This window comes from Vidua chalybeata, chromosome 1 (assembly GCF_026979565.1).
Source record: "Vidua chalybeata isolate OUT-0048 chromosome 1, bVidCha1 merged haplotype, whole genome shotgun sequence".
Classification (NCBI taxonomy): Eukaryota; Metazoa; Chordata; class Aves; order Passeriformes; family Viduidae; genus Vidua; species Vidua chalybeata.
In genome coordinates, this window is record NC_071530.1 from 79,290,135 (window position 1) to 79,311,592 (window position 21,458).

The 21,458-nt window shown below is 39.2% G+C and overlaps 1 protein-coding gene across 1 annotated transcript in view; it reads right to left on the bottom strand.

The window, feature by feature from the left end:
- Positions 1 to 7,012: 7,012 nt before the first annotated feature.
- Positions 7,013 to 21,458, bottom strand: part of TRIO (trio Rho guanine nucleotide exchange factor) — a 244,332-nt gene continuing 229,886 nt past the window's right edge. The window contains exons 49-57 of the mRNA XM_053931605.1: positions 18,554 to 18,801; positions 17,611 to 17,749; positions 17,216 to 17,243; positions 16,226 to 16,388; positions 14,154 to 14,275; positions 12,503 to 12,581; positions 11,661 to 11,861; positions 11,069 to 11,207; positions 7,013 to 9,514 (exon numbers count right to left, since the gene is read on the bottom strand). Coding sequence (XP_053787580.1) covers positions 8,972 to 9,514; positions 11,069 to 11,207; positions 11,661 to 11,861; positions 12,503 to 12,581; positions 14,154 to 14,275; positions 16,226 to 16,388; positions 17,216 to 17,243; positions 17,611 to 17,749; positions 18,554 to 18,801 — 1,662 coding nt within the window. The 3' untranslated portion in view covers positions 7,013 to 8,971. The remainder of the gene's footprint in view (positions 9,515 to 11,068; positions 11,208 to 11,660; positions 11,862 to 12,502; positions 12,582 to 14,153; positions 14,276 to 16,225; positions 16,389 to 17,215; positions 17,244 to 17,610; positions 17,750 to 18,553; positions 18,802 to 21,458) is intronic.

Consider the following 21,458-nt stretch of genomic DNA (forward strand, 5'->3'; position numbering starts at 1 on the left):
CCCTTGGTTTCTCCAAGAGATCATGCGGAAGAAGCTCATGCCGTTCCCATGTCTTCTTGTTATCACGACTAACTCAGATTGCAGAAAAGCTTTTAATTTCTTTCCCATGAAACACCACGTAATTGAACTCTGAGGCAGATCCTAAGAAATGAGGATTTCTTTGTGCCTATAAATAACCACCTATGCCTCTCTTCATCACTGCTATGTTTCTACTTACAGAGAAAGCAAAGGAAGGGTAAATTGCATTTTATGCATGACATTAGTTTGCAACCCCCGAAATTCAGAAAAAAGAACCACCAAGAACTATATGTGCAGTCAACATATCTGGAAGAAATCCATACACTTTTCCACATGTATACATCTTTTTAAAGTCTTTGCAGCATGCATGCACTCCACTGCAGCTGCCACCCTTTCTCTTAAAGCACATCGTTTTCCATGTGTGCCAAAGTATTTTGGCACTGTGGCCATTATATCCTTTCTTATCTCACATATGATGATCTGTCAGAAGGAGGGTAGGTGGAGAAACAGCCACAGATGGTGAACATGTCTCAAAGCCTGTACGTGAATGACCAGTTTTCTTTTCTCCTGTGGGTGCTCCCATACCTGCCCCACATTGTGTGATTAATCCAGGCAACACCACGCACATTCACAGAGTAACTGAATGTGTAGCTTAGACTTCTACTGAGCAGCAACAGACCCATCAGACATGAAACCAAGGAAGACAGCAGTGCCTTTGTGCAAATACATCTCCCCAATGGTGACTTTGCAAATCACGAGCACAAGGACATGTTTCACTGCTGTTGCCTGAGCTGCAGCAAAGAATGCACTCAGCAAAGGTTGTGGATCTACCTTGACAATCTTTCTGCAAGCCATGGAACCACCAGATAACCAATGACACTACTTCTCCAGGGTCACACTATCAGATCATTTAGTTTTGGCAATCACCACATATCAAGACTGTCCTGAAAGGTTTGATTTTCAGCATAGTATCATTTTGTTTGAGTTATGAAGTGCCACAGAAATGTGCTTAATGGAAAACAATTACAGTCATTTCTTGATTCCTGGCAGACAGAACACACAGCATTGTCCCAACATAAGTTCTTAAACCTCCCACCCCTGGACCCGATAAATTACTTGGAAGAAAACATTAGAAGAAACAGTTAATAGACTGGAATTTCTCTCATGCTTCTGGAAGACAAAAGCTGTTACAGATGATGGCCTCATCCATATCATGACTACCAGTGTAATAGGAATTCAGCTAGGGTTTTCATACTTAAAAATTCCCCAGAGACTGAGACGAGAGAAAACAGAGCCTCTTAACACAAGCAGATGACTTCCCCAGTAGAGATGCTGACCCCTACATTGCAACCTTGTACTGTATCACATATCAAATTACTTATATTATACCCAGACTTCATTAAATAGAGAATATCATATTTACATCTTAAAAAATAATAGACTATTAAACAAGTAGAGGTCTTGAAAAGGAAATGGATGGCTGGATATTAAGTGAAAAATCAGGTCTCCTTACAAAAATCAGTACTTAATCCAAAGAGACAAATAACAACTAGACTCACTTTAGATTGGAGAACCATTACCCACCTGAGCTGAGGGATGAAGTACAGTAACAAGCTTCGTGTTCTTTGCAAGCAGGTCTGAAAAGCAATGTACAATTCCGAGCTGTCACTCACAATCAGCAGCCAGGGTAAAGACAGCAATCACCACCAGATTTATACCCTACCTTTCTTTGTGAAGGATTCTTGGGAGAAATGAGTTTAGGCATCCATTAAACTCCATGAGCAATGAGAAATTTTGACATTCAGGCACTTTTTGGTGGTGATCAAGTTACTTTCAGGATGCCTCATCCTAAAAGCTTCCCCTCAATGTTTCATGATATATCATGAAATTCTTTTTCCATGTGTGAAATCAGCCAGGGCTATCCACTAGCATCTAAAACTCTCAACAGCAACAAAATCAAAACACACCAATGGCTGCATTAACTGCACTAACTGGGAGCAGCAGAGATTCCCAGATTTGAGTTTTCCTGGCAAGCAGAGTCCAGAACCCTGCAAGACCCAGGAGAACACTCCATCACCAAAGAAGGAAGCACTCTTTCACCACCAGTCTTGAGAGATGGCAAATTAAATGACATCATTCTGCAAACACTCAGTGGATCTTGGCATCACTGAAGGGAAAGTCTGAGAGCTTGAGGAACCATCCATCTCAAGGGATCACATGGTCTTCAGCGACACACAGGCAAGACATGTAAAAACAGACAGGATACGTGATGTAAATTGACCAGAAGTGATTAGGCAGATTCCCAGTGGTACAAGGCAAGCTTTCAGCTGCTGCCAGCTCTTCCTCAGACTTAGGAGTAACCCTTGAGATTGCAAGCCCTCACAGAAACTGAGTCCAGGATGTGCCAAGTGAATTCCTGGTGCTGACTACTGCCAGTGGAGTCTTCAGGAAGCTTAATGTGAAATTTCTGCAAGTAATATTTGTAGATACTCCTGATGTGTGAGTTCACTGGAGAAACAAGCCTCCTGCTTGAGACACAAATGAATACTTCTGTTGAATTGAGGTGCTTGTGTCACTAAAACTGGTGTTTGACATTTAATGTGAAAGGGGCGGAGTTTCAAATTAATCAAGTCCAAGGCAGGTTACATTTCCCTCTCTCAGGACAAGAAAAAATGGCTCCAGGAGCTGGCGAGAAAAGTCCTGCAAAGGAGTACTTGGAAAAAGTCAGGGGTGCTAGGCTGGTTATCCGAGTAGTAAAAAGAAAGCCGGCAGTAGTCAGCTTCTATTTGTTTAATATAAGAGATCTCTATACTCAGTTCCATCAGAACAACTCTCCCCAAGGCAATTGTAATACCTCAGCTTTGTCTAGGAAATAAAGTGGCTCAACAAAAGAAAACTATTCATGGGGGATGTGCTGAAGGGGTAATTCAAGATTTACAAGTATGATCATGGACTCTAAATGAACCATTGAAGCTCAACTTGGCAACACCATCTCAGGATTTATTATTCTACAAAGTATCAGTTCAAAAGAAGTCAAACATTTGGAATTTTTAGAAAATGAATGGAGAACAAAATGCCATTTTCCAGCTATGTAAGTTAAGATGCACTTCTGTCATAAATACTGTACGAGGTTTGCCTCCTCCCATCATAGAAAATACACGACTTGGAACTAGGGAAGGTTAAGAGAAGGGCAATTAAGGTGAGAAAGAGCTTCCCTATGAGGAATAAACAGACTGGTACTCTTCAGCTTGGTAAACAGATGACCAAATGAAAAAAAGCATAAAAGCAAAGGTAAGACACAAAACTTGGGGGGATGAACTGCCCATTAAAAGCTTCAGAGATATCAAAGGAAGATGTCAGTGGGTTCTTGGCACAATATATAATTCAAGTTCATAACCTGTTGCTACACAAAGTTGTGGCTACCACTGGTTTACTGCTATCCTAAACCAACAATTATGTGTTAATTAAAAATCAGTGGACTTTTCTTCCATGAGATACAAAGTTATAATTCTGTAGGAAGACCACTGAGTATGACAGACCAGAATGCACTGGGGTAGTAATGGACAGAATGTCTTTTGGGAGCTGAAAATTTAGTGTGCAGAGATGGATGCGTTGCTCTGGCATTAAGATTTCATCCTTCCTATAGCTATTTGTCCTCTTTGGATAGAAGGTATTTTCCTTCAGAAAATTTGAACCTTGAGAACCAGTATATTACCACAGGAATAATGATGGAATCTGAAGCTTCAGCAGCAGCAACTGATGCAGTCTCAAGTACCTCATCTTCACATTTCCTTGAACAACAAAGACAAAAAGTCCCTCCAGCAGTCAATAAAATGCACAGGTTAAGATAAAAACCTCATTTAAAAAGCAGCATTCAGATTAATGCTCATGACAATTACACAATGAAAGGAACTTTCCAGTACAGAGCTCAAAGAATCTATGTCTTAAACCTCTAATGTATCTCTAGCCTGTTTCATCATTTTAACCTATCTAAATCATCATTTTAACAGCTGAAGAAAACTGGAAGCTTGTGCTCTCCTCTCATACTAGGGTTGGCTGATATCGGCTTTGTCTTTTATTGGAAGGCAAAGATTGGCTGGAGGGAGTTTATGATTAGCAGGCCTGGTGCTGGCTCTCCTGACATTACCTAGGGGGAGAGCAGACTGTTCTACTCAATGTCTGCAGCTGCCACTCCAGCCCCATTCCCCCAGACTTCTGGATAGGGCTAAGGGCAGTGACTTAGAGGAGATGAGAAGCATTCTTGTTTTGAGGACAACATCATGAGAGAAGTATATTTTCCTGCTCCTACACTTCAGGCTTCTAGTCCCTGTGGCAGGTCAGTGAAATGGGAGATGCCATTCCTGTGCTGATGCTCAGTGTTACAGCATGGCACTGAGGACCACTGAGTGCAGTTACCTAGGAAATGCTGAGGTGACCACCAGCAGGGTGTTGGGTATCTACTTGCCAGAAAGGAGAGAGAGCACAGAGATCATCATGCTCCTGCATTAACGCACTCTGAAAGAGCCTTTAGTCTTTTGCCAGCATGAAGTGATTTGAATGTGCAAAAAGTACTGAAAGCAGAGACTCTACAGATGGAAAACCTGTCTGTTACTCTCCAATATAACCTTCATCAAGATTTAATTTTAGGAAAGGAAGAAATTCAGAAATTGTTTGCCTGAGGGATAAAGCAGTGGTTCTGACAAGCACCAAAATACCTGGAGCTCATTTAAACAAATACAGTAACTTGGTCTTCTTTGGTTCTTCCTACCTCCACATGCACCTGAATGCCTATAGCAGAGACATTAGTAACACCTCCACACTGAGTCTATTCATACATGGAAAAGGTACATAAAGTTTAACTCATTTTCTGGACTGGAGCTGACATGGTAACACTCCCTACACTAATCCCTAGCACATGGAGACACTGCTGTACGCAGCAAAGATTGCCTGAACAAATACGTTGCCAAATACCAACTACCCAGAGATTTCACTACCCACAGCTGGCAGTTCAGTATATTCCTGTCTACATTTCTCTTAATATCTTTGGGAACCATGGAGCTTAACCTCAAGTCAGCCATCCTTGGTAACATTCATTTTTACTCACCAGCCCTCTTTGAAATTACACCCTCTGTGGTAGGGTTTTAATGCTTCCTGGCAATGTCATGCAGTCTGTTACATGAAAAGAACATCTCATTATATTTTCAGGCATCTTCTACTACTACTTCTACTTCCAGGTTTGCATAGTTACTGATATATTTTAGAGAAGCCAGATGCTTTTGCTGTGTCATTCTGGAGGATCTCTGTTGCACCCTGGTCTGACCATACTTTTGGATTTGGAGTAAGAAAAAATAAATTGTTTCTTCTATTCATCAACACATTAATAGTCCCATCTGAGAATGACTTACAGTCAACAGGAGCATAGGCAGGTATGTGTTAGGCCTCTGCCCATTAGGAAGACAATGTAGGTTGCTTCCCTGATCAGGGAAATATCATCTACTCAGGCTTTATGCTTAGCAGTTGCACAATGCCCTTCAAGTTAATCAGTGTTCATTACACATGCAACGAATAACAGGGTTTCCAAACTCAACTTTTAAAAGTACTATCTCATGCACTGACTTTAAAGTCTGGCAACCTCTTCTCTTCCTAAACTATCAGTAAGAAGTGATTGGGGTATGTTATCAAGAAGAAACAATGAAAGGTCTTCTCTTGAATCTCCCTGGCTACTTCCCCTGCTTTCAGCTGTGACACTGACTGCCATTTCCTATGTTCTACAACATTCTCACATCAGGGCCTCACACCAGCTGCTCTGACCCATGTTTTTGATCTCCACTCTCTATCAGTCTGCAGTGCTGCTTTGTGGTGTGCAGGACAGTCAACAACTGCACCAAACCAAGTCCAAGCGGCATTTGCAGCCTCAACTGTACAATCTGGCAAAACAAGAGGACCTTCTATTATCTCTTCAAAGCATTTCAATGGATTTACAAGTAGAAGATCTGAAGCTCAAGATCATCATTCAAGCTTTGTGCAGCTGGAAGCTCTTGCACCAAACTTCAGGTTTTTGTGCAAAACACCACTCTGTTGAAATATGTTGGCTGTCCCAAGTAAGGAGCTCATGGAGAAGACCAGAAAGAGCACACTCCTGTTTACATGTGAGCCAAAGAATCCATCTCTGCTACTTGAAACACCTACCAGTGCATTTTTTGTCTGTAAAGCACTTGGGTAACATCCCTAACATACTACATCTTCAGGCAAGAACCATTCCACAAAGCCATCTACTTCCCTGTAATGGAAAAAGCTTCCAGTGGCTCATCCTTGTGAACAGGTCCTTTCTATACATAAAACATCGCTCTCAGTTGTTTCTCCCAGTAAGTAACAAAGGGACTGTTTTAACACCTGACAGGGAATAGTGGAAAAGAGCAGGAAAAAAAAAAATTCTCTATACAATGCAGCAACAAACATAAACACTCTGTATTCTTCCCTGACCTTTCATTTAATTTTGAATTGTAAACGGTTACTGATAGCAGAAAAGGGAGGAAGATATACACAATAAGAAACTTTTTTGCTTTATGAGTTTAGTTGCAAATCCCAAAGTAACTTTTCTTCATAATGAATCTGGAATGCCTAGAAGTTGTGGGAAATCTGTTCCCCAGCTTAATACTAAACTGAAATACACTCCTGTGGTCTTTAACTGGGAACATCTGGTAGAAAACTCTACTGGTCAAAATTTACTAGCTAATAAAGACTAGAATACATTTCCACAGTTAGGGAGTTACGCATATTTTGTATGCTTTTGCATGAATGACACTACAAAGCACTCAACACTTAAAGCAAAGGCAAATATTATTTTGTAAGGCATGAAGGAAAGATACATTGTTGCAATTTAAAATGAATTTTTATGGCAATAAAGTAACATACTTTTTTTAAAAATACAGAGCCAAATTAAAATGTAGCCAAACCTAAACTGTCAAACTTCTTAAAGCAAGAGATCAGACAATTATGTCAAATATGTTTAATTTTTTTCAAAATAACTGATGGCAAAATAAAATATTTACATCATGTCATACTGTGTAAACATGTAACATCACTGTACAAAGAAATATACATGCAAAATAAAGCAAAAAATTTAACTAAAACAATAAAGGAAAATAATACACAAACATAATGATATGAGGTTGGTATGAATACACATCCAGTTTCGAAGTCAGTTGTTTTTTTTTTAAAAAGTTTCTGTACAACTTTACAAAAAAAACCAAAAAAAACAACCCCCCCCAAAAAACAAACAAAAAAAGAATAAATAGGATACAGTGGAAGCCACAAAGCTCAAAACTAACCCAAGCTAGGTTATGGCTTAACACCCATATATCTAACTCTTTTGGGATGTCGGCTTGGTTTCCTTAAACATGGCATTTCACACAAACATAGATGACAACACACCCACATGAACTCAGTGATGCACAGAAAACCATCTCTGTCTTTTTAAATATCTCACGCTAATATTACTTCAACCTTAAAAACAGTTACTAAGACAATTACATTACATGTCCAATTCTCCTCATCTGACTGCTACTTGCCAAATGTATTCTTCACCAAAGACCACAAGATTAATTTGTTCATTTCACAGAAAGAAGTAAAAAAACAGATTTGAAAATTTTAAAAAGTAGTTAAATGTTGAGACTGATTTGGGGAAAGTCAGACTTTGGCATTTTAAATATAATAATAGTAATAATATTTTAAAAAGTGTCACTCTACTTCTTAACCAGTTTGACATTTGGGATACTAATCTCTCTCTTCATTTTTTTTCTTTTTAACAATCCTTAAAACTGACTAGTCTTGACTAAATTCTATGCTAATCCTCATCTTAAACTATTAATGACAGTGCGGTACAACACACCCGCCCATGCCCACCCAGAAACCCCAATCACACAAACAAAACCATAAAGCTCGCCGTACTAAGTATGTGCTTTTTCTATATATTTATTACAGTTACAACAGAGGTCCTCATAAATAGTTGCATAAAATGTTAAAGCCACAACATTGCACATGATATGAAAGAAAACAAAATCCCAAATGAGTGCATTTACAGTATTTCATCCTGCTGTATACTGCTTGACAATTGGGTCAGCAAGCTGGGCACCAACCCAAAGTTCTTTTCTAGGGGGACAGTGACTACTGACCCAAACTGAAGACCCGCACAGTGGTATACCACCATTTAGGAAGAAGGGGGAAAAAAAGGATAAGAGGAGAGGGAAAAAAATTACAGACCGAAGGCAGGTAACAGTCTATATACAAGTAAGGCCTACATTTTATCAGAGCAAAACAATTCATTCTATTTGTATGCAAAATCTTTTGAGGTTGGATGCACTTAAAAGCAGAGTCTGATCTCAGTGCACTGCTACGTGAGATACATACAGGCGAGGCAACTGGAAAGCTCTAGGACCAAGTGAAAACCAGATGTTATAAATGGAGGCCGTACCAATGGGCAGCCATTTTGGTGAGTCTTCTCCAGGCATGATCTGATTTTTGTTTAACACCAGTGCTTTAAACATAGGCATTTCTTCCTTGAATAAATCTTGAAAACGGTAGCTAAGTTCACTTGCAAAATTCAACTCTTGTTTATTAAAAAAACTATTTTTTTTGCAGAAACCTGAATAAAATACTGTTGTTGTATCGCTTGTGACTGCTTTTTGCAGAGTACAGTGCTATTGTCCTCCACCCCCGTGAAGTCTGCATCTCCAGTCTCCCGCGCCACCCTGCGCGGGTCCCTGTGGAATGCATTTGCACACGAACATTCACTAGCAGCTTGTTGGCTTGGGGTTTGCTTTCCTCAAAATTCAAGTCAACAGCTGATTGGCAGGAGGAGTCTATCTCCAGTCTGATTGATTGGCAGGAGGAGTCCATCTCCAGTCTGATTGATTGGCAGGTGAAAGAGAATGAGAGAGAACTTCAAGCAAGGTCAAACTCTTGGCAAGAGCCTGCTCTGTAAGAAGTTTTTAATGCTACGGATGGGTCGAACATCATTCTGGTGTTTTCGCCGCTCAATGAACGAAGTCAGTCTGGATATATCAATGCTGTCAGCGCTTTTGCTATCCCCCAGCTGCAGCCATTGCTCCTGGAGGGCCAGTGCAGCCGAGGGACGCTTAGCTGGGTCATCCTGAAGTAGGAAGCATACAAAATCTTTGGCCTTCTGGCTAACTCCTTTGAAGTAGTCATCTGGGAAACTAAAGTCTAAGCGGCAAATATTCAGGCAAGTTTCCTCTACACTTTCATCCAGGAAAGGAGAGACGCCACTAAGAAGGACATAAGTGAGCACTCCAATGCTCCAAACATCTGAAGTGAGTGAAACAGGATTTCCAAGAATAATTTCAGGAGCTGCAAACTCTGGGTTTCCAAGTAACTGGTGGATATAATACGTGGTATTGAGCTGGACTGCATCTCCAAAGTCAGCCAGTTTTATTGTTGGCTTAGTGGAACTCTGGTCCACCAAAATATTTTCAGGCTAGAAAACATAAAAGCAAAAATTAAAATGCCTTTTTTCAAGTCAGTCTAACATACATTTAATGCTCCAACTTAACTGTTTCCCAGTCAATGTGGTCAGCCCTCGAACATAAATAGCTGCACTCTATAATGATCACTGCAGAAGGCCAGCTCTGCCAAGCTCCGAGGCAGTCTTAACAAGGCTTCCCCAGACCAACCAGCAGGGGGGTTCTTGCCTATTGCAACATGCAATGAATGTGCTTTAACTGCTGTAGCTGCTGGCACTATATTTTTTGCAGGAAATATAGTTCTGCCAGTTAATACTTCAGTTGTTCATGACAGCAGCTTTGCAAAGTGTTACAGGAACTGTATTTCAAAACTTAAGCTTAAGGAACAGCAATTACGAATAGAGGTTGAATAAAGCAACTGCTCCATTTGTTTTACAACAGACACAACAAAACCCTTGCACTTAAAGACTGGAAGACTTTGTAGATATTTGCATGATGCTTTCAACAGAATCCAGCTTTAATTGGCAACTCTTTCATGTAATGCAGCTGTACAGATGGAAGACAAGCCCTCTTAGGAGACTATGGCAGCAGAAGATCCTGTTGGATGCACATGACTTCAAGAGAACTGCCCCATTATTAGTGAACTGAAAGTGGAATTATTTCTACAGTTTTATTTCCAAAGCTACTGCTGCTGTAGCTGTAATCTCTGCAAAATAAGAGCAATTTACCTACAACTAGTTTTTAATTAGTTCATCTGTATGTGAGACCAGAAAAATTACTGGTGAACTGTCTATAGCACACTAGAAAAAATTTAATGCTATGAAGACCCAAAACTGGTTCTGCTTGGAAAACAGAAGTACATGGAGGGAAGAGACTCAGGCTTTTTGCTTTTTCTCACCATGACCCTATCTGGCTAAGGAGACCCTGCCTGCAAAGATGACTTGTCAATGCTAAAATTATTATTCATATACAGATGAAAAAAAAAGTGTAAAGAGTCAATTTTTAATTAATATTTACATTAAGACCTCACATAGTCACTTTTTTTTTAGTAGAATGCATCAAACTCTTGTGGCTCAAGTAAAACACAAAAGGAAGAACAAAGGCTCAAAGAGGCACCATTCATTTAGGTATCACGGCCCCCAAAGTGCAAAGATGAGAAACATTTTTGCAGCAAAAGAGGGAAAGCAGTCTCTTTCACAATAAACTCTATGATTCTTGAGAAAGGAATGGATTTCTCCTGCAAGTTTATCAGAAAATAAATAAATAAATAAATAAATAAATAAATGAGTAAATAAATAAAAAAGCAAAACTTCCTGTTAGCAATTATTTCCAGCACAAAGGGTCACACAGGGCAAGCAAGCTATAAGGAGAAAGCATAAGGAATTGAAAGTTTCTGCTTTGCTGGCTATAAGTGATCTAAAGCATTTGGGAATGGAGCCCCAAGACATATCCTTTATGACTCTCAAAGCATTTCACAGTTCTATGTTCCCAGCTGCAAGTTTTCTAGAAGAGGGAGATTTTTATGCCCAGAATGATGTACACTGCCCAGAATCCCATTAACACCTCACCTTTAGGTCCAAATGTGCTATTCTGCAGTTATGAAGATACTGCACAGCTTCCAGAATCTCTCCCAGGTAGAGTCTTATCTTCCCTTCTGTGAGGTTTCCCCATCGCACGACATAGTCCAGAAGGCGACCCTGGTCAGCCCTGTTAAAATTACAAGGGTTGTACTTTGGATTAATTCATGCATCAGAACTGAAAAAAAACTTAAAGAGGCTACAGACTACAACAGTAACTGTAGCCTGCAGAACTTACAACACAGACGACTGGGGTATGAAGAAGAGATTTCACATCAAGCCACCAGATCACAACAAGCCACCAGATCACAACATAATTAACTTTTGTGGCCATTTTATACAAAAATACTGCTGAACCTTCAGACTAAGATAATCATTCACATGTCAATCTAATATCTCTATTTGTTCCCTTCTGAATATTAAACTCAACATTTTAGTAACAGTATTAGACAACTGCAGTATTTTACTTAGGTACTTTCAAACAGCTACAAAATTTTAGAGCTCCTTATTCATTAACCACCATAAATGCCCCAGAAAGTCAGCTGTAAATTTGCATTTTGCAGATAATTTAGAGTCCACACACATTTCTAACACTAGTATGTAGTTGGTGGAGGTCTCAAAGGTATCGAGAAGGCCAATGAGCTGGGGATGCTGGAGATTCTGCATGACTCCAAGTTCATGCGTAACCTGGTCTCGCTTCATCAACTTCTTATTCACAAACTTAGTGGCTACTGCTCGCTTGGTTCCCTTCTGGTCACACTTCTTAACGACAGAAAATCTGCCCCTGGAACACAACAATGAAAGCAAAGATTTAACCAAGAGATGCAATAAGGACATAAGTTTACTTGAAAGATATACTCCTAATAGACCTAATATACTCCTAAGAGACCTAATTTTAATCTCTAATAAGTTATCCTTACAGAGAAGGTTCTGGGCATGAGAATTTTCAGTGCATGCATGTACTACAAACTGTGTCTGTAGAAACTTGACAGAGATCTGTTATATCACACTTGCAGATAGCCTGTCAGAGTAACAACCAGCTTTCAAAGGTCATCATTAAGTTGGCCAAATATATATTCTACAGGAGTTATTTTGCCCATTTTTAGACTTCTGTCTGTAGTTTTCATTCCCTAAATAAGAAGGTTGAGGAGAACTTCACTACAGAAGCAGCGTCAGTCACTGTAAGGGATGCTTAAAAAAAAAGAAATCTCTTCATCCACAATACCACTTCAGCCTAATTGCATTCTGTTTCTGCAGTGCCATCTAGCGCTGGTAAAAGTTTCACTGCCTGACTTCTATTAAATCCAACAAAATTCTGGCCTTTTAGGCTCATACATTAAGTATTTATCAAGGAGAATTTAATTTTTGAAAGAGAAGTCAGTATTTTGACACAGACAGCTTTGGAGATCAGCATACAGAACGCACCTGCCAAGCTCAGCCACTTCACTATAGTGGGAATCAAAGTTGTCTTTCCAGATTACCATGATCCCATCACTTCCAGGACCTAAACAAACAAACAAAAAAGAGAAGGACAGTATATCCAAGATTTAATACGCTCAGATCCTTTGGCTCTGAGGGGAATCACCCCATCTTATTAATCCCTGTATGACACACAGTGTGGCAGCAGGACAAACTGGATTATACAGAAAAGCAGCTCAGCCAATGCAGTAGAACCAATTCTATAGTGGAAAGAATTCAGGTTACAGTGGGAACTGTCTATACAGGAATGAGTAACCTTAGCAAGCTGAGGGGAACAGTAAAAAGAAAAGACATCTTACATCATACCTCATAATCCATAATACAGCTGCCACTGGAAAAAAAAGTGGCCAGGCAGTGTAGCAGCTACCTTAGAGAGCAACTCTTATTTTTCAGGAAACACTAGTATAAAGACCAAAATTTCCCTTTCACCCTCTTTTATATATTGTACCACACTCATCCAAGGGCTTAGCTACTGTCTGTCTTGGGTCAGTGAGCAGGAAGTGCCTGAAATAATCACCACCTCAATGTGTTGTCAGTAAGGCACTTACTGTGGCTAGCAACAGGCAGAGCTCAAAGTGGCACCACTGAATATAAACAGCCAAAAATTTCAGATGTGATTTGGAAGGGACACATGTTTCACAGTCTGGTTTAAAATTCCAGGAAAGCAGTAAAGCTCTTTGAAAAAAATGGAAGAAAGATTATATTTTGAAGAGGTTTGGGACAAGTCCCCATATCAGTTGAGACACTTCATGTCTTGGGGTTTTTTATGAATCAATTTGAGACAGAGCCACTGAGCTAAAATCTATTAATTAATTCTCACCAGTGGAAAAATATATGGGCCTCACAATAGACTAAAGGACCCAGATGGCATCAATTGTTATGAGCTGCCTTGTAAGAAAATTTGTAATCCTGCTGTCTATATTTTCCCTATTTCTAAAAATGGAGAATTATGAACACTTAGGAGAAGAATAAGTGAATGTACGAACACACCCCAAAACTTATCATTATGTCATCAAACACATCAAGTAAAAATCTTTTTTGCCCTCTGCTATCTGCCCCCAGAACACAGGCATTTTTTTATCTTTGCATGCTTCCTTTCCTCACAAACATTCAGGTTTCCTTGCTTCAGGTACTGAAATAGTTCAATTGTAGATCAATGACGCAAAGACAAGAACTAGTTAAACGTTCTCCTAAAAATTGTGTCTTTACACTTCAAGCAAAGGAGAAAAATGACAAAGTAATGCTGCTCGTTTCTTATATGTACATTTAAGAAATTTTGTTAGCATTGTAACATTCATTGAGACTAAACTAAGAATGCTGATGATAAAATATGATTTTATCAGTGTGTTTGAACTAGTACTGGCAAAGTGAATGCATGAATGCATGTGGAATGTGTGTATGAACCTCTAATTTGTTACATCCTAAAACTGCATCTATTCCTGCTGAAACAGGCACTATATTACAGGTTAAAAGGCTTGCTATCAATACTCCTTTAACAAAGGGGTGCCCAGGAGCTGAGCTTTTCTTTTTACTGTTCTGTGGGTACCAGGCACTTCAACTGTACCTAGGCTTTAGAAGATGGCAGAGACAGGCCTACCTAAAACTCGTAGACTGGCGGAGGATGAAACCGAACCCATGTCGTTTGCAGCTATGCACGTGTAGATACCATCGTCTTCCGCAGTGACGCCAACGATTTTCAGCGACGCCTCTCCCAGGTCACTGTGAAACACAACGGCAGCTGTTAAATTTACAGTAACCTCACAGACCTTAAGCTGTGAAAATTAGACAAAGTTAGGTTGATACTCTTTATACTTCTTATTCTTCAGTTCTTATGTCTCTCTGGATGAACATATGCACTGCCATATCAGAAGTGTCCACCAGAACCTGAGCACTTTGTGTTCATCCAGTATCTTGGAGAGTCCTACAAATCACTAGAAAAACATCCTGACTGACACTCTGTCTCACCATGTCTCAGGCTCTACTCTTGGAAAAATCAAGTGCTTCCCCTGTTTCTTCCTGCTTCCTTTACCTACTTCAAGTTTTCGGAAGCCATATCAAAACAAATGTCCATCCTTGTTCTTTCCATCCGTGACTCCCAGGAGGTATCAGCTGATCAGTCATTTGTGCTTTCAGAGCATTCACCCCTTGTAAGAGAGAGCTTGCCCTTCAACACAAAAGGCACATTTCACAACTCTGCAGACCTCAGAATCTGGGAGAATGAGGATGGAAGAAAACTAGAAAGCACTTAAGTTTTACTCTCTACTCCAGGGCAGTGACAGTATTAAGCTAGGTAATACCAGAGCAGAAAGACTCTGCAGCCTCTTCCTTAATCTTTCTCATTGTTCAATCACTCTTTTTGTTTGATGCTTTGTCTTTAAAAATCTGCTTAAATTTTCCTCTGTGCAATAAATTTCTAGTCTTTTTACTATCTGCCATGGACATGAACAACATATTAACTTGCAAGTCTCTTATAAATGTGAATACTTGCTAAGTCCTCCCTACACTTTTCACCTCTAGGCTCAAACCAATGCTAACATTGTGTTTTTCACAATATAATGCATATTTTCAAGATCTTTTATCAGACTTTCGTTTGGATTAATCTCAGTTGCTACAAGTTATTTTACTGACTGACCTAATACCTATTTGCAATTGTCTTCACCACACAATTTTGGGGGAAAAAAGAAGGTAAATTTTAGGAACACAGGAGGATTACACTCTTCCCCAACTCAAAGAACATTTCAGGATTATTTCTAAAAATATGTCAGCCACAGCTAAGATTATTCACTGGATATAATTCTGTAATGAGTAACAGTGAATTAAACCTAGGAATTTAACTCTTACACACTGCACAACAGCCCTGGATGCAGTAGTAAAGCTGAAACACTGCCTTTGTCTTCTCATTAAAAAGAAACAAAAAGCCAATGAAAAGAAAAAGCAGGAGCACCAGGAAGTAAAGAACAGTATAACATGCCATCAAGTTTTCAGAAAATAGCCCTTCATTCTGAATTAAGAGTATAATTCATAAATAAGACATTTCTTCACACTGAAGTTACTCAGTAAACTTCATTTTCTGTATTGTAAAAGGTGCTTTTTCAGAAAACAAAATTCTTTTTTAACCTGCAGCCTCCTATTCCAAAACAACAAGTTCTCCTGAAAAATTTCCCCTGGTGTTTGAGTTACCAGTTATTCTGTTATGGTCTATCATAGCAAAGCTAAAACAGAGAAAAAAGTTAATATCCATGCTTCAACACTGAAGAGTGATGTTGTCACATCAACAGGAAGCAGAGGCTTATTTGCAAAACACAGTAGTGTGATCTGAAAGTCACTAATGGAAAAAGGGACTGGCTGGGTCTGTCACAGTACTGGCAACATGCTGGTCTGTTTCAAGGACCAGGTCAGTGTTACAGACTACAATGGCTTCTGCAATAGCTAATGAGAAAGAGCAGATTAATTTTATTTTGTTTTTAAAAGTCAACTGATTATAACATTTTGTTACCCTAGCCATATGCAGAAACTGCACAACACTTCTGGAAAATCTCAGTGATGATATATTTCTGTCTGAGAGCAACCTTATCCTCATGCCTCAAAGCCAAACAGTGTCCCGCACCAGGGGTGCAAATTAAAAATGTAACAGGTTCAGCAGTTCCTGTTGAACGTGGCACAAATTACCTGTAGGAAATGCTGTGATGACCGTCATTGCTCAGTGTATTATGATCAGGACCTTTCCAAGTAACTGAAGCCTTGGGGCGACCACAGACTTTACACCTAAGCACGATGGTCTCTCCTGTCTCACATGTTACCTCACTCAATGGAATTATAAACTCTGGGGGAACTGGAAAAAGAGAATTAATGGCATTAGGTAAACTGAAGCAAATACATTTAATTTCTACTCCTTGCACTGTTTTCTATTAGATGAAGTAGTACTTTAGATTCCCAAGGTGTATATATCCCCTGCCCTTGGAGCACATCCATGGTTAGGCCCTTTGCTGGGGCTCTACAGAGCCATTTAATTTTTCTCTATGTGAACTTGGATACAACACTACTGCTGTGCCACAGATAACTCTGAAGCCTACCATGGTGAACCAAACACCCAGTTTATGGTAAGTGAGGAAAGTCTACACTAAAAAGTATTTAAGAATGTGCTCAGCTAGGTTATCTTTATATCCAGCCAAGTTTGCAAAAGAGAACACAAAACACTTCATCCACTGAAGCACCGTAGTGCATTCCCTTTTGTGCAGGTGAAACTCAGAAAGTTTGTTTCTGTCTGTTAAGCTAAAACCCCAGTTTGGCTCTGACCTCAATGGGCCACCATCTTTGTCTGATGTGCCTCTGTACTGGAGAGGTCCTGAATGCTCCTTAGAGTGCAAGATTGAAAATAAAGCATTTCCAACTCCTGGCCTTTGCAAATTCAGCAAAGCCCCACTTCCATACAGAACACATCATACGGTCCTTGTGTTTTATGTTGTTTTGGACTTGTGAACAAAAAAGTGTTTCTTGCATCTTAAAAAAGAAATATGATGTATTTCATTCTACCTTATCTAAAAAGAGCCCATCTATATTTTTGTAGAAAGCACTCAGTTCCTGACATAATTCATATCAACCAAATAATGTTTTAATCAAATTTATTGACTGAAACTTTAAAAAATTAAAGCAACTTACCATCATAAATGTAATTGGGGTTGAGAAGCTGGAAAGGAGAAATTAAAGAATTAATGTCCTAATAATCTTATAATAACTTAAAAGAATGGTAGAAAACCAAGCACAGCGATGGATCAAAGTTAGCTGTACCCACAAAATCCAAGAAACATCCGAATACCACAATTTCTCAATTTCTGCACTCTATTCTCTTTGCAGTATCTTTTTTTTTTTTTTTTTTTTTTTTTTGTATGATGCTTTCAGGTTTGAAGGTTCTAACTTCCTGTTTTCAGATTTGGCAGCAACTGTCCACTAAAGCCACTACTGCCTTTGATTCCTTCCTGTGAAGTCCTGACAGAAGCTACTTTTAAAGAAATCCCAACCAACTTCTTTTGGAAACGACATCTTTGAACACTTACTTTTACAGAAACCTTGTTGGCAAGTCCTTCTCGGGATTTGCGATAACCATTTTCTAGCTTGCCTTCCCTTTTGCCGTCTTTATCTTTTTTCTCAGATTTCTTCCTTAAACGGAGTGCTGTGTGCCAAGACGTTGACTTCCTGAACACAGAACACGAAACTCTGATCAATTCTTTTCAACTCCCTGTTATGTCCTATACTATCTAGTTTCATGTGGCATTGGAAAAGTATGTCAAAATGTTATTTCTATGTACACTAATATAGTAAAATGAAATACATTAAGTATTCCATAAGGGATGCCACCCTTGGCTAAAACTGTGAACAAGCTAGTAATGTAGTCTGAAGTTCGGTATTCCTTGAAATCATTGCTCGAATGATAAAACTCTCTATATGAAAATGCAAACTGTCAATCAAACTGAGCAACAACCAGTATGAAGCCCATACCAACTGAAGCCTTACAAAAGCTTTACACAAAATTCAAACTTTGAACTTGGATACAATTTCTTCCATGGCAAATATGAGAGAGTCATTCCTAGTATACAGTCATTTTCAATACGTTTGTGGACTAAAGCAGGTATCCAGGCACTCTGAAATCTTGTTTTATTTGAACAAACATTCCCTGTTTTCCTAGACAAAGTGTCTAGACTGGCAACTCATTCTATTAAATAAACAAGTTGAAACAAATTATTTCTGGTCTTAGATAAGGCATTCTTTTCCGAGAAGATTAGGCTATTGCAGCTTTTTAATAAAGAATATGTGCTTCTGGGATCTTTTTTACTAGCTTGTATTTTGACGGTTGCTAAGGGACCTCTCCAGTACTCATTCTGCTTGTTGTTCATTTACTTCTTCACAATCACATCAACTTTTGGCCTTAAAGGTTCAAAGCCTTCTCTAAATTAGAAGTTTTCTTCCTTCCTCCCCTTCCATGCCCACCCAGGCACTCACTTGATGGTTCCATCAGGGTTGTCAATGATGATTGCACTGGTATGCCCCAAGACATAGCCGGGAATCCAGCCCTCGGCTGCGGGGCACTGATCGGTGGCGGCTCTGAACACCAAAAACATGTTCTGTTGGTTGCTGGCTAGAATCTGCACGACCTCTCCTTGGTAGACATTTATCTCATCCTCCTTCACTGCCGTGTAATCGTGTGTCACCAGCATGGTGGAGATATTGCTACTGCTGCTACTTTCACTCTGCAAGCGTCAATCAGAAGCAGACAGAGTAGGGGGGGAAAAAAAGAGAATCAAGTTTAAAATTCATAAAGAAAACAGGCTGTTCTTGGCCTGCTACATTACCTACCTAATCCACCTGGTTTAAACTGTAGTCAAAGAAAAGAGCAATATTTTCGCTTTCACAGCTGCCTGTGTCTGTTTATCTTGTGCATTAATCTGATATTTGAACATCTTTATGGACTGCTGCTGCGCAAATTTATTCCCAATAGTTACTCAATATAATTTCCTTTAACTAGGAGTCAGTTTATTCACAAATCTCACCTTGTCTTCCTTTCAAGCTCAGACACTGAACCTTGCTCTTCATCAGGCATGAAAACTACAGTACAAGCATGTATGGCAGTTTTTCACAGCCTTGGAAGTTCAGTTTCAAAATCACAGTCATTAGCTCATAATCACTGGAAACTCCAACAATGAAAAATATATGAAGTCTTTCCTAGACTACCTGTCAGATCTCAGACACTGGCCTTCTGCACACAAAGCATAACAAGCTACAAAAGAACAAAACAAGGTTTTGACAGCATCTCTCAAAACCACAAGACTTATCTCTGGTTTCATCTGTATGATGAAGTTTAAATGCAGAGGATGAAGTAAATTACTGAAATAAGAAATTATTCATTTGATGGTCAAATTGATCCCCTAAACTGTAAGAATCCCTTCTAACTGATTAGTGACTCAGCTGAGTGTTGTTACCTGTTTATCATACACTTTCAACTACAGTTGATTGAACAAATGATTTTGTTCATTTCCCCAGCAAGCATCTGTGGAAAGCTAATTATGGCTGAGAAGGTGTACATTCAAAATCATATAACTTTCAGAACAAAAAGCCTACTCCTGACAACGAACCTACTGGAAATTATTATTTTTTAAAAGTAAGACTTACTTTGTCCATTTGCATCTATTCCTCATAAATGGAAGTGTGAAAACTGTTATCAGGTTACACAACCTACTCCCTCAGTAATTACTTCTTTCTTGAAACAAGTTAAAACCAAGGTGAATGGCCTATTAATGAAGTGGCATGAAGTGTATGTGCCTGTCTTTTGCCTCTGTTCTTACTTCAAATTGTTTCAGGTCGCTCAGTGCCAATGAGGGCTCACTATGTCTCAGTAGAAGCTGAGCTGAAGAAGGAAATGAGTGCCCATGTCCTGGGTACTCCTATTGCTTATAGAGCAGAACCCCATTAGTACCACTCAGGTGCTAGTAGCCAGTGGAAGGCTTGGCATACAGGATTAAAACAGCATCTTTTCTTTTTTTCTCAAAACTGTCAAATATTTCTCAAATATTGAGGAGATACAGAGGGGTTCAGTTAACAACATGGTGAACTGGGAGCCCTGAACACCGCGTTCTCTTGCAACCTGCTAAAGGCCTTGAACAAATCACTCCATCCCTCTGTGCCTGTGCTTCCCTGAGGACTCTGGCTGAGAAACCAAGACATTTGGAATGGAACAGTTTCAGATTACTAATTTCATAGCATGTTTAACACCCTGATGCTTGGAGTGCCAGTGACTCTGTACATTTTATTCTAGCTGGACTGTTATATTCAAATGAGTGACTCAAATATTTTTTGCCATATTACAATGATGAAGCATATGCTACCTCAGTGAGAAAGATCTCATTGTGGGTTTTAACTCTACTAAAGGCTATTTACATTAATTTCAGATGCTGTATTTCCAGTGGGAGAACTAATTTTTTTCTCATTTAGAGGATGGCCTGCATGGCCTTTTGTATTAGTAAATCCTTTCTATGATTCAGACAAACTGGAACAGTTGAACCAAAGAAATTAAGTCTCATTTTCAGTCATTATTTAAATTAGGATGACAACTTGCTACATTCTTTTACCTGGATGAAAAATAACTCTAGTCAAAAGCACAGCTTTTGTTGACTCCTCCTGTTTGACTTACAGGGAAAGATGAAGTTGAAATATCCTAAGCCTCAAACCTTACTCCACACAATATTCCTGAACATACTGTTTCTTAGGACGCAGTAGAATTTGTGTAACTGCAAGACTGACCTTTCTGTAACATAATATTTCTTTCTGACATTTAAGTCTTGAAGGATCATGATAAACTCTGAATATTTCTTATGTTCAAAAGGGACAGTTAAATCTGTTAAATAAACAACTGTCTGGTAACTACTAAGTGACAAATGTTCCTGAGAATGTGTTTATACCAGAATTCATTCTCACCATGGAAAGACAGTCTTTCCTTTTGCCTTCCAAGGAAGCAATTATTCTTGCACAGTAATGTTTTCTTACTGAAAGTACTTCTGGTCATCACTGACCTCAACTATGGGATTAGAGGAGGATCTACAAACAAAATATAAAAAAATTCCTCCCATATTCCTCAGCTGCCAAAACTTACTCCTTTTTCTTCTTAGACATAATTTTTCCTTAAGTAATTGACCACAGCCTTATGTGCATGTGTATATACATACAAAAATGGTTAAATTAAAATAAACCTTCACAACCCATTTTCTCCAACTTGTTCAATGTGGTGTGGAATCCTGATGATTGGTATAGAAATGAGGTTATAAATGAGGACTTACGGCCCATCTCAATTACCAGATAAAAGAGTTATGTAGCTGTGAAGCAGAACGCATGCATTCCAGCATTACATTTTACA